This window comes from Castanea sativa, chromosome 5, assembly GCF_040712315.1.
Source record: "Castanea sativa cultivar Marrone di Chiusa Pesio chromosome 5, ASM4071231v1".
NCBI lineage: Eukaryota > Viridiplantae > Streptophyta > Magnoliopsida > Fagales > Fagaceae > Castanea > Castanea sativa.
The window spans coordinates 34,321,607-34,335,669 of NC_134017.1; the positions used below are offsets into that span (position 1 = coordinate 34,321,607).

Here is a 14,063-nt window from a genome sequence, read left to right on the forward strand (position 1 = left end):
TTCGCGACCACCCATTATGTCTCGTCCAAAAGTTGATGAAATTCTGTTCGCATATATTGCTATGGCCAACCATGCTGTTAGTTTGGTTTTGATACGAGTTGATAATAACATACAAAGGCCAATTTACTACGTGAGTAAATCTTTACATGAGGTTGAGGTGCATTATTTATCGTTGGAAAAGGCAATCCTAGCCATAGTGCATGCTACACATAAGCTTCCTCATCACTTCCAATCTCAAACAGTAGATGTTTTAACTCACCTTCCTCTTAAGTCTGTACTTCAAAATGCTGACTACACAGGAAGGATTGCTAAATGGTGTACCATCTTAGGGGCTTTTGATATCAAGTATATGCCTTGCACTTCCATGAAGGGCCAAGTCCTTGCTGATTTGGTGGCGGAATTTGCTGAGCCCTCATTAGAAGAGAATGTTACAGGCTTGGCCATGGATGAAAAATCAGTTAGCATGATCTCATGCAAGGAACCTTTTATTTGGAGAGTGTATGTTGACGGAGCAGTGAACCAAAGAGGATCTGGTGTAGGGCTAGTTTTGGTGTCTCCTGAGGGATTTACTTTTGAGAAATCCTTGAGACTGGGGTTCTCGACTACCAACAATGAGGCAAAATATGAAGCCCTACTAGTAAGGATGGATATGGTTCATAAAATGTGTGGAAAAACAGTGCAAATGTTCTTAGATTCACAACTAGTGGTGGGTTAGGTAGAAGGAAAGTTGGAGGCTAGAGATCCAAGAATGCAAGATGTCTACCCCAGGTCAGGTATTTACAATCAAAATTTGAATCTTTTACCTTGTTGCATGTCTCCAGGAGTATGAATACCCATGTTGATTCACTGGCCACTCTTGCGACGTCCTCGACACAAAGCCTATCTCGAGTTATCCTTGTTGAAGACTCATGTAAGCCCTCTGGAATGAAGAGTGACACCATTCAAATTCATCAAATAAGAGTGGGACCTAGTTGGATGGATCCTATAGTGTCCTTCCTTAAAAATGATATCTTGCTCGAGGAGAAGTCTGAGGCAGACAAAGTACGCAGAAAAGCACCTCGGTTTTGGTTGTCCGAGAATCAGAAATGTATGAGCACTCTTTTTCAGGACCATATTTGCTGTGTGTACACCCTGAAGCAACGGAATCACTTTTGGAAGAATTACATGAAGTGATTTATGGAAGTCACATAAGAGGAAGGTCTTTAGCTCATAGAGCTTTTACCCAGGGGTATTGGTGGCCCAATATGCAGCGAGAGGCCCAAAATTATGCAAAGAAGTGTAACCAATGTTAGAGATTTGCTCTCAACATCCATCAACCAGGGGGTGTCCTTAATCCTCTATTTAGTCCTTGGCCTTTTGCTCAATGGGGCTTGGACATTGTAGGTAGGGCCTTTCCCAAAGGTAGCAGGGAATAGGAGGTGGTTGCTCATTGGAATAGATTATTTCACTAAGTGGGTTAAGGTTGAGCCATTGTTAAACATTAGGGATGTGGATGCGAAGAGGTTTGTCTAGAAAAATATTATCACCAGGTTTGGAATCCCTCATACTCTTATTTCAGATAACGGCTTGCAATTTGACAGTAAAACCTTTATAAGGTATTGTTGTGATCTAGGCATCACGAATTAGTATTCTACTCCAACTTATCCGCAAGGGAATGGGCAGGTCGAGGTAGTCAATAAAGTTATATTCAATGGACTCAAGAAAAGGCTGGATGATGCCAAAGGGAGGTGGGTGGAAGAATTACCACATGTTTTGTGGACTTATCGAACTACACCTCGAAGATCCACTAGAGAGACACCCTTCTCTATGACTTATGGAGCCGAGACTATAATCCCACTGGAAACCGGGTTTCTAACACTAAGAACGAGCTCTTTTATCCCAAGTAGTAATGACAACTTACTGGAAAGAAGCCTAGACCTAGTTAAGGAACAGCGAGAAAATGTCATGGTTCAGTTAGCTTATTATCAGCATAAACTCAAACAAGGATATGACTCCCATGTGAAGTTAAGACCACTTGCCCCTCGAGATTTGGTGTTAAGGAAGGTTTTGGGTACTGCAAAGAATCTAGCATGGGGAAAATTGGGACCTAACTGGGAAGGACCTTATCACATCACTTTAGTAGCTAGCATAGGATCGTATTATCTTGCAGATTTAGATGAAAAGGTTGTACCACGTCCCTAGAATGTAAATAACCTACGAAGGTACTATTATTAATAAAAGGCACTTCTGCCATTTTATTTCTATTGACACTGTGTTGCGTTGATTATCATTTTTCTACGTATCAAACAGAAATTTGGTCATGCCTGGCTCCTTGGATCACATACCTTGTAGAAATTGATATTTTTGTTAAGTGTTAAACAGAACCTTAGTTACATCTGGTCCTTAGACCATCTACTTTGAGAAAATTAACACTTTAGTTCATTTCTTCTAAGTATCAAACAGAAACTTGGTCATGCTTGGCTCCTCGGACCACATATCTTGTAGAAATTGATATTTTTATTAAGTGTTAAACAAAACCTTAGTTACGTCTGGTCCTCAGACTATCTACTTTGGGAAAAATAACACTTTAGTTTATTTTTTCTAAGTATCAAACTGAACATTTATCATGCCTGGTTCCTCGGACCACATACATTGGATAAATTGATATTTTTGCTAAGTGTTAAACAAAACCTAAGTTATATCTGGTCCTCAAACTATTTACTTTGGGGAAATTAACACTTTTGTTCACCTTTTTAAGAATCAAACAGAGCCTTGGCTATGTCTTAGCCCTTGGACCACATACCTTGGTGAGATTGATGATATATTGTTGTGCTTAAGTTTCACATAAGGTCTAGTCTCAGACCATATTTCTCTCATTTTGGGGTTTATGTATATTCTTATGTATTTAACTGTTTGTTGTTGCATGTTAAATAATATGATTCCAACATACGGGTTATCCACTAAAGGCATAGGTTAATGAAATGAAATTACTTCCATGTCAGATTACTGATATTACCAAATGCATTATTGAGACCTACCATGTTCATTTGCACACCAAGTCATTCATGTTATGTATACAAATTGTATTAAGATAAAGAGTCAAACATTCCTAGTAAATGAAATCTGTAAGGAATTAAAGATTGTTAAGGACATATTTTATGTAGTTGACTAATCCTTTGACAAAACGCACTTTACTTGTATTTGGGTAGATCTAGGATGTATTTAATACTTCAAAGAACATGTTGTTCAAGTTTAGTATTAATGCCATGAAGATTGGACCAAGAAACAAGTAAAGAAAATGTGTTTACTAAAGCTGGACACCTTCTTGACAGCTTCTCAATAGATAGCTATCTATCAAGGTTTAATGAGGCTCGACAGATGCTATCTATCGAGGTATTTATCGAGGTTACGAAAATCAGAATTTTCAAGTCTGATTTTTGGGCCAGGCTTTTGTATTTGTGTAGGGTTTCTTTTCTCACAACCCTAGGCATATATAAGGCTTGTTTCAGAGGTCGTCACATAAGAGAATACAAGGAGAACACATGAAAAAGGTGACCGAAGCCTTATTCTCTCAAAAAGAAGCTACTGCGTCTTTGCGCCTTAGGGTTTTGTAACCAAGTGCTTCTTGATCTTCATTGTTGATCAAATGAAGAACTTTGCAGCCAACATTCTTCTTTCTCAAGTTGGTGAGTGAGTCACGTATTGGGATTCGTGCAAAGGAGTGAGTCACGTACTGGGATCCGTGCATTAAAGGGTGACGTTCATATATTGAAGAGTTTAGAGGTTCTGAAGCGGTAGAAGGTTTCTGCTATGAGTTCATCTACAGGGATTGTAGAGTCTAGGGACAAAGGTTTTGTCCTAGATCTGAAACTTCTCTTTACTATAATGGATTGCTTTTCGAGAAGGTTTCCCCCCAGGTTTTTTACTGTGAAACTGGTTGGTTTCATTGGTTTTCCAGGGTCATTATATCTTGTCTTATTTACTTTTCCGCTGCATATGATTTTGACATGATATTGATATTTGTTTTTTTTAACAAGTTTATTCATAATAAATCTAATTAACAACTTGGATTTAAAACTTGTTAATTGTATCAACTGGGGTCTAAATTTCCCAACAAAGATCAAAATCTTGAACTTGTCATTATAATTGTATGTGATTGCATTGGAAATAAAAGCACAGGACAAACGACAGTAGTAAACTTATAACAAAAAAAAAACTATCATGAAGTTAGGCAAAAAGTGGAGAGAAAGTCCTAGGCTATTTATGTCTTGGTTTTCGATGGAAGGTCTTCTGTGGACTTTGTTTTAGCTTCCTTTGTTTTGTCCTCCTTCCCTTTTGGCTTGGGCCTAGTCTCTTTGGATTTGGGAGCCATTTCTTTGATGATGAAGGGAGCATTTGAAGGTTTAATCTCGGACGGGGTCATAATTTGTTTTCCTTTGTACTTCACCCCTGGTGGAGGGTCACCCTGTCCAGCTTTCTTGCTTATGCTCTTCTCAGTCTTCTCACCTTGCTCCACCGCTTGGTCAGAGCTTATAGATGCTTTAGGAGGTGGGATAGGTTCTTCGACTGTGGAAGGCTGTGTGAGGGGCCCTGTCTCGGAGGCAGTTAAAGGAGGCGATAGGGCTTCAATCACACGGATGTTTGGGGGGAGCCACATGTTTTTGGCCTTTCTCCATTCCGAGGTAGCAGGGACCCCTGCCACATCAAGGGCTTCTACCCATACTTGCTGGCAGTAATCCTTACACACTTCAGCAAGTTCTTCAGCCAGCCGAACTTCTGTTTCTTCAACCCCCTTGGTGAAAGAAGAAAGTGATGCAGCGTCCACAGTCTCTTTAATGGTGCGAGCCACTTCTTGAGCCTGAGCTAACTCACCCTTTAAGCGCAGAATTTCTCGTTGGGCATTGGTTAGCTTTACCACTTTGTTCTAGAGCTGTTTGCATTGCTCCTCTGCCTGGGTCTCGGCCGTTTTAAGCCCAGCCTCAGCATTCCTTTTTAATTTCCCCTCTTCTACCAGCTTATTAGCAAGCTCTTTTTTCTCCTTCTCAGCTAGGCCAAGAGCCTTTTTAGCCTCGATCCTGATGTTGGCCTCAACCTTAGCATCATTCCGAGCATCCTCAACCCATTTATCTGCTACAAAAACCTCCTAGATGGCCTGCACAAGGATGGTGAACAAGTGCATTATGAAGAATCACATAAAGGTGTGTATATACTTGAAAAGGGTTAGAAGAAAGTAAACTGCAATGATAAGGAAATCAAACGGCACGTACCAAAGCCAAATCCCTCTTTTGGGATAGGAACAGTTGTGGTTGCCTCATTTCCTTCAGGGCATCCATATCCTTAGGCAGCAGGATGGGTTGCTCCACGGCCTCAGCCAGGTAGTGGGCGTGCCCTTTTTTAAACTCCCTTATGGAAGAATGACGGGGAATGGGAGCCCCATCTAACTCCATCGGAGGTGACCACTGGGACAGAGTGCGGTGCACCTCGGCCAACTCATGGCTCTCCCTGCTTTCCATGGAGGAAGCTTATGTTTGGCCCTTTGCCGCTTTTTGCTGTTTCCATTTTTTCTACTAGGCCAACTCCTCTTCCTCAACCCCGTCCGCTCTTTTCTTCTTTTTGAGGTTGGGTATGGGGATAAGGGAGCCTGGAGGAGGAGGAAGGGGTGGGAGATTAGCAGGAGGCTGAGATCCTGAAGCGTTCTTCGTGGTGGCCTACTTACCCCTCCTGGCAAGAAGATCCTTCAAGCTATTCCCTGGTTGTTGAGACATTTCTTCTTCGTCCTCCTCAGAGCTACTGTTTACATGGGCAACTATGAAACCTTTGATACCAGAGCTTTTGGTGGATTTGTTTTCTTCATCCGAGAGGTTGACAACCTGGGCCTCTAAAGGTTTCTCTGCTTCCTCAAGTCGAAATTGGTCTATCTCTTCCTCGAGGGACAAGTGAGAAGATGTGGATTCTTCTCGAACGGCTGCTGCTTCAGGTTGCACAGGCAGAGGGACTGCTGTTATTGGACGTACGTATAGAAAGACAAAGGGATTGTCTGGCAAATCACGTGAGGCAAGAAACCCCGTTTTTGAGACGTCTATCCTTTTACGTCTCTTGTCACCCGCGACGATTGCGTTGCCGATATCTTGGAAGGTAGTCGATAGCGGTTCGTACCCCAAGATGAGATGGGCTGCCCTCACCTGCCCGTCTTCACTCATGAATACCTCAGATCTCAAAACTCTGTTAAGGTCCACAATGCTGGATAATCTTAGACAAGGCGATACGTGTTGTTTTTCTGTAAAGACATCCAAGAAGCCAAACATGGTTAGAACAACAACAAATTTAAAACAAGGAGAAAGTAAAATGCAATGTGAAGCTAAGTGATAAGATTAAAAGAACTAAAGTCCGAGCCAAGGGACCTAAATCCTATGGAATCACACCTAGTTTTCCCTCTTTGACTGGACAATGAGGATTGTTGTACCACTTCCCGGAGGCAATTAAGTAGTCATTCTTCATGCCTTTGTTAGATTTGGGAAGACATGATATGAGTCTAACGATGTTAGACCTAGACTTGAGGTAGTACCCTACGTCTTTAAGTTTATGACACTCATAAATATGGACAACATCGTGCCATGTGAGATTCAAACCCATTTGCTCATTGAAAGCGTCGACACAACCTAAGATTCTAAACATGTTAGGTGTACATTGGTCTGGGCATAATCTATGATTACGTAGGTATTCACTGGTTACGTTCTTCATGGGAAGTGTCATTCCACCCTCTAAAAATATGATTATATGAATGACAACTTCTCCTTCTTCCCTATCGTCAACTATGGCTTCTAGGGGGCAGTACCTTAAACCCACTTCCTGAAGAATGTGGTATTTGGCTTGAAAACCCTCCATACTGGCGTCAGTATCTACTAAACATTTGAATCTACCCTTTTGGATGAGGTAAAAGTGAAGATTTAGAAAAGGAAAGGGGGTACAATTAATGGCCAAGGAGAAAAAAGAATTTAGAAGTATGAAAACTTACGAGAGAAGGAGTAGACGACTCTTCAGGAACTTCTTGGGAGTGGAGAAGATGAGGAATTCTTTAGAGTTGGTTGATTTCTAGAGTAAATGGAAAAATCGCAATTTCCCAAGCGTTTTATATGAAAGGCGAAGCCAAATGGTAGTTATCCTGCTCAAAATTCGAAGGAAAAATCCGGACCGTTAGATGTTCACCTCACCGTTGGACGTGGAGGACAGAGCATCGCTTGAAGCAATTAATAGGGGCGTTGTGGATTTCGAGGCGTCAAAAACGGTTTTAAAGGAAGGAAATGACATTCTTGCATGTGGCAGTTTTAGAAGCGTGCGAAAGGTCAAAATCTTAAATTTCTCCTCAGATGGAGTAGAAAGATGAAGTTTTGAGGGGCTATTGTAAGGACAAAAGGTCCAGGGCTTGTTCTTGGGCCTTGGCATGATCCAAGGGTATTAACTTGTCTGATGATGGTTTAGTAGTAGTAACGATACCGAACTTAAAAGCTCACAAGCAAACTATTGCGAGAGAGGCTGATGGAAATAGTTTGAGGAGGGGCATCTCCTCGGCTAAATGAAGTGAAGATCATATGATACGCCATGATGTTTAGAAGGAGATTCTAGAAGGTCTGGTGGATGATGATGTGTTCTACAAGGGCACAGAGAGGAAGAACGAATGAGAAATATCTTAGAGAAAGCAGCTACTATCGCATTAAAGACTCGACACCTACCTCTCTGGCTGCATTAATGAGGAAATGACATCTGAACAGTGGTGATCAGCCTTAAAGCTATTGTTGGAAGATTTCAGGAGGGCGGTGGATGTGACAAGTATCGAGATCAGTGATCTAATTCATACGTGGAGGATGGAGGGAGGAAGAAAGAAGGGATAAAAGAAAAGGAAAGGCATTCAAAGGAGGGGGATCGAGATAGAAAGAGAGAAAGACTATACACATCACCCTCAATTGTAATCTATCTTTAGAACAAGGAAAAACAATAACAAACCACCCTCGGCATACGTCCGAGGATAATTTTTGTTACGTAAACAGTTCGTTGCATGTGAATTGGGGATCTAGCCCATCATTTTTGTTATCCAACATCCATAGAATTTAGGTTTCAAGCCCACTCTCCACAAATTTCATTGTATTGGCCTTTTTGGGCCTGTTCCCTTCTTACGGTTGGGTTCGGGTGCGAATTGTGATCTTACAATATATTATTATTTTTTTAAGTTAACTCATTGTTTTCTTATATTTCTCTATTGTATAGTTATATATACATTTTGTTTTTCTTCAATAATTTCTAAATAATGAATCTTTAATATTTTTTGGTATTTCAAAAGTACTAACATATGAATTTTTGAGATATTATTTTGCAATATTGAAACTATTTGACAGATTTCCATGACTATAGTGATGAATTATTTCTTTTAAAGGTAACACTATAGTCACATTTATTTTTTGTTGAATCTATAATTTGTAGGTTTTGACTATTTTGATTCTTTAATTTTTTGTCATTTTTGGAATTTTAACATCAACATTTTTGGGGTTTTTTTTTTTTTTTTTGGTAATTTCTAAAACAATTTGGCAAATTTCCACAGTTCTAACTATAGATAATTCTTTTGAAGGTAACACATCTTTCTCATATGTTTCTCTATTGTGTAGTCACATATATATTTTGCTTTGTTTCAATAATTTCTAGATGGTTAATTTTTTTATTATTTAATATTTTTTGGTATTTCGAAAGCTTTTATATCTGAATTTTTTATTTTTTATTTTTTTTGCAATATCTGAAAAGGTCTAGTTTCTCCATCATTATCCAAAAACATAATAATATCGTATGTGATTAAACTTCTCTTCACTTAGCAGCTAGCAAAACACTATAAATAAGTGAATATACATACATTAACACTTCACAAATTGATCTCCTAAACTGATGTGTTACTAATCCAAGTTTCAAATCCAACACTTCTGCTTTGATCGCAACCGGTATAGCCTTTCTCTCTTTGTTGAGATCATGAATGGAAACATTCTTTTATTTATTATTCTCTCAAATTTGCCCTTGACCTGCACTACTGTCTTTTGGTCTTTTTCAATTTTCTGACCCTCTTCCAACGTCACAATATACACTCATAATCCAAGTTAAATCATAGGTTACCTGAGAGACAGATTATTAATGCCTTTATATTGTTCAGATCTGGCTACGAGAGCTCCACATGTCTTAGGAAATGGAAGAATAATCAACAACCACCTTATATCCAACCATGTAGGAAATTTGTTCTTCTCACACCACCACAACTCATCATCAAAACACAATCTTGTTTCCCTAGCGAAGTTCAACCGAAGTTGTTTGTGTTGTTGTTCTTCTTTTATAATGGAGGACCAGACAAAGCTGGACAGTACACCCTCTGAATCAGAAAAATATTCCAAAGAAGTGGAAGTTGCTGTAAGAGCTGTACAAATGGCTTGTGCTCTCTGCCAGAGAGTGCAAGGCAATTTGATTTCCAAAACCAACGATCAGGTCCAATCCAAGGATGACAATTCTCCTGTCACTGTTGCAGGTAATTCTTTATCTTCTTGCTTTTTCTTCACAATTTTTTCTTAATTGAGTTCTTGTTATTGGTGTTGGTGTTCGTATTCATGTATTATTTTGGTTGCTTTGGCTGTATCTTGGGTGGATTTTTAAAATTCTACTAAAAAATGTTTTCCATTTATGCGAGTTGGGTTTAGGATTTATGACACCGTGCTAATCAAATATATGCTAAATACTAGTTAAGTCTTGTTCATGTTGTTCTCTGACATTATAGCGTGAGAATATAATAGAATAGACTAATAGTCACTTGTTTGCTTCGCTTTGGTTTTAATATGGTAATAATTTTTTTAATGGATTCGGTATCTGGATTCTGGGACATATTATAATGAAACTGAGCTAATCAAAAGTGCAATTTCTAAGCACCCACATATATTCAAATTGAATAGGAATTTCATAAGAATGGGAAAATAAAGTTAATAAATGGGGGTGAAAGCTGGAATGCATGAACAAAAGCAGCCCATGGAAGTGGAACAATGCTTGTTGATTAATAAGAAAATAGAAAAATAAGAGACTCTGATAAGAAAAAAATATTTTATTAAATACAAGTGTTAAAAGACCTTTTTCAAGGAAAGTAAGTTAACCTTGTAGTGTTGTCCAATAACACAAGCAATTAGAAAAAAAAAAAAAAAAAAATTATGGATTGGATGTTGGAAGCGGGTGGGCCTTCCCACACAAACACACCACTCACAATGGAAGAGAATCACACTCTTAAAGGAAGACAGATTGTTGAGGGAAGAGAAAGAGAACTCTTATTGTACTCTTTAACTTACACCATATTAGATTAGGCAACTTTAAAAATTTACTACTGCATACAGCAATTCCCTGTTTTACTAACTTTTTTCATAAATAAAATGTAGTTTCATAAACTAAATTAAGTTTAACTCTCGACATTGGAGCCATTAGAATGCTATCGTGCCTGGGCCCTGGGATACTGTTTATGAATAGATCATGAAAGACATCCTAGTTTCTGAGAGCCACAGTTGACTATGAAGCCACATTTTGACTTTTCAGATGATCGTAAATTTCCTTGTCAGTTGTGACTTCTTTAGCAGATGTTTAGAATCATTTTAGAATTAAAAGGTGGGGGCAAAAACAAAAAAACAGTACTAACATATTTTAAGGTGGGAGGTATGGTCTTTGACCAGCTCTTGCAATGAGTAACAATAAAGTAATACTAAAATTTTGACTTACAATTTGCTCATGAGGTTAGCAACTTACAATTAGTACTAATAGAGTAATGCAAAGAGTACCTAATTCTTTTTTTTTTTTGAATCACCTCTTGCACCTATGACTTTTTTGAATCACCTCTTTTTTTTTTGTCAATTTTCCAACTACTTTCAATGAAATTTTATTAAGCAAGCTGTATTCTTTTTGCATCAAGAATTTGTTTTAGAATTTTTAGTCTTTATTTATGTAATATGTACCATTATAGCACAATCTTCATGAAAGTGATTCGATCTATCAATAGTCAGATATATATTCTGTTCACTGAATCACTTACAGTTGCAGCCAGCTAACTTGTAGAAAGTTTGACAGAATAGTAAACTGGTACATTAGAATCAGCAAGAAAGAATAATAGATATCCTTATAAAGGTTCTCCTTTTTTCTTTTTCTTTTTCTTTTTTCATTCATCTATTTCTCTATATTCCTTTTTTCTGCAATTCAGAAAGTTGCCTATATTGATGACACACTAAAAGACGCTCTTCATAGTGGGTGTCAATAATCTAATAGGTTACAATGAGGCCTCATCTTTTTATCTTCTTCAGCATATATAAGTCTCCTTGCAATGATTTTTTCCCCCTTGGTCTGCTCTCCATGAATGATCATGCTGTTTCCTTATTAAACAAACAGTCTTTGCCTGGGAAAGAACTCCTTACTGCTGGAAGTGTTTCCTTATACCATAAATATTCTTACTGCAACAACTTTAGAATTTATATGGAATTCTAATTTTTCCTTTCTTTGTTTATGTTACGTATATTCTTGCTGTTTTAGTAAAGGTATTACTTTACCTTTCTTTCCAGGGGAAGAATAAGTTCAATTTCCTTGTCATTATTCATCATTTTCTAGCATTCTATTAGTACTTTTAATGCTAGTTGGAAGTAAAATGGTGTTGTAGTTCTATCAATAGTAGGCAAAGTGCTTCAAAATTGCTAAGATGAACTTTCCCCTTTAAGTACTAGTCTTGAAGTAATTACTTTTTAGTGGTTGGGGCCTCCACTGGTTTCCTAATCTTCTATTGGCACATCTTTATGTCACCATTTATGAATGGGGCTTTAATTTATCAATGCACTGCAGTTTAAACATATAGCCTTGCCGTGAAAAAACTTGCAGTGTAGTATTAGAATCACCATAATATTTTCAGAGGTGGATTATGTAATATTTACCTTTATTGTAAGGTATTAGTCCAGGGTTCTGTAAGGCTTGGTTCTCTCTAGCCCTTGGGGTAAAGAGGTTTTCCTCGTGAGGGAATAAGTATTTGTGTGCATTAGGATTATAGGCCACTAATGCTTGTGTCTGAGCATTTGTTGTATATTTTTTCTTTTTTTTGGAATAAATTTTTTCACTTATCCATAATAAAATAAAATAAAATAAAAAAAGAGAAAAAGTCACCAATTGAACCTCAACAAGTACATTTCAGTCCTCAATTAAAGTATTGAAGATGGTATTTATTTCAGATTGGCTAATTATGCTGATCACGACATGTACACAGATTGGAGTGTCCAAGCAACAGTCAGCTGGTTGCTATCTGAGTCCTTTGGGAGTAAAAATGTATCCATAGTTGCTGAAGAAGATATTCAAAAACTCTGCAAGGCTGATGCAGCTGGACTATTAGCAACTGTATCAAACACTGTAAATGAATGTCTAGCTGAAGCACCTCGTTTTGGACTCAAAGGTCCAAATATTTCCCTTGGGACCTCAGAGGTTCTTGAAGCCATAAGCCGTTGCAACTCAACTGGGGGTCCTACTGGAAGATTTTGGACACTTGACCCTGTTGATGGCACATTGGGGTTCGTCCGTGGGGATCAATATGCTGTAGCTCTAGCACTAATAGAGGATGGACAAGTAGTGCTTGGAGTTCTTGGGTGTCCAAATTATCCAATGAGAAAGGAATGGTTAAGTTATCATCATCGCTACCACAGAATTATTTCTAAGTTGACTCCACCAACATCTGAGTCTTGGGACAAAGGTTGTGTGATTTACGCTAGGAGAGGTAGTGGTGAGGCTTTGATGCAACCACTGCCCCATGTAAATCAGAAGTTAGTCTGGCCAAACTCTGTAAGGCCAGTTCAAGTGTCTTCCATTGATAATCCATCATTGGCAACCTTTTGTGAACCAGTTGAGAAGGCAAATTCAAGCCACTCCTTCACAGCAGGAGTGGCTCACAGCATGGGGCTTAGGTACATATGTTTTTATTCTATTTTATTTTCTTTTACCAAATTAATACATTTTTGTCTTGAGTCTCAGAGGAAATGATGAATTGAATTAAATGTGACTGACTAATGTTTCCTTTCATTCTTTTTAGAAAATAATCATATCTTACTTACACAAGCTTGAATTGGAATCTTCTCAAAAAAAAAAAAAAAAAAAAAAAGAAGAAGAAGAAGAAGAAGAAGCTTGAATTGTACAATTAACATACCAATAACATTAAAGATGAATTCTTGGGGTATAATATTTTGGCTGTGGAAAGAGCTCACTTGTCACGATATGACCGCAGGAAGCAACCACTAAGAGTATACAGTATGGTCAAGTATGCTGCTATAGCCCGTGGAGATGCTGAGATTTTTATGAAGTTTGCAAGGGCAGGCTACAAGGAGAAAATATGGGATCATGCAGCAGGAGTTGTTATCATACAGGAGGCTGGTGGAGTGGTAAGTGATGCCAGAGGGCGACCACTTGACTTTTCAAAGGGCATTTACCTAGAAGGTCTTGATCGAGGTATAATTGCATGTGCTGGACCCAAACTACATGACAAGATCATCAGTGCTGTTGATGCTAGCTGGGACTCCTCAAGTCTTTAAGGTTCAGCCATTTAACATCAATGGAGAGAACACACAGATTATTTAGAAATCAATGGGATTCCTCTCCTCTTGACAGGGTCAGGAAATTGCGAATCGTCATTTTTTTTTGTTTTTTTTTGTGGGGTGTGTAGGGTGAGGTTTGTAATTATAGGTTTGTAGGAGACCCTAGAAATCAGCCTGCCAACAATCACTAGGGCTGGCATTTGTAATGTTTGAACACTTTTAAGGAAATAAACCATCCTATTTTTATTGCACAGTTTTGGAATGCTGTTTTGTTTTATTTCATTTAAATTTTTTATTCCAATGACTCTTTAAAATAGATTCATGCTTTTAAGAACTATCAAATGAACCAACTTGAGTTCAATATATAGAGCATCCAAACATCTGATGACACTGGTTACTTGTACCTACTAGTCCATCAACTTTTTGCTTTTTTGTTTCACGTTTTACCAAAAAGCAATAAAGCCCTTATTCCAAAAA

At 38.2% G+C, this 14,063-nt stretch overlaps 1 protein-coding gene across 1 annotated transcript; it reads left to right on the top strand.

The window, feature by feature from the left end:
- The first annotated feature begins 9,121 nt into the window (after nt 1-9,121).
- Nucleotides 9,122-13,829, top strand: LOC142633788 (3',5'-bisphosphate nucleotidase AHL-like). Its single transcript, XM_075808037.1, has 3 exons — nt 9,122-9,532; nt 12,275-12,962; nt 13,280-13,829. The coding sequence occupies exons 1-3, from the start codon at nt 9,148-9,150 to the stop codon at nt 13,581-13,583; spliced, it is 1,377 nt and encodes a 458-aa protein (XP_075664152.1). The 5' UTR covers nt 9,122-9,147; the 3' UTR covers nt 13,584-13,829.
- The last annotated feature ends 234 nt before the right edge of the window (nt 13,830-14,063 follow it).

Bases quoted from the DNA above. Each gene is read 5' to 3' on its own strand.
- LOC142633788 (XM_075808037.1), top strand. From the start codon at position 9,148: ATGCCTTTATATTGTTCAGATCTGGCTACGAGAGCTCCACATGTCTTA. The intron at 9,533-12,274 runs GTAATTCTTTAT...ACATGTACACAG, and splicing joins TTCTCCTGTCACTGTTGCAG to ATTGGAGTGTCCAAGCAACA. The intron at 12,963-13,279 runs GTACATATGTTT...ATATGACCGCAG, and splicing joins GCTCACAGCATGGGGCTTAG to GAAGCAACCACTAAGAGTAT.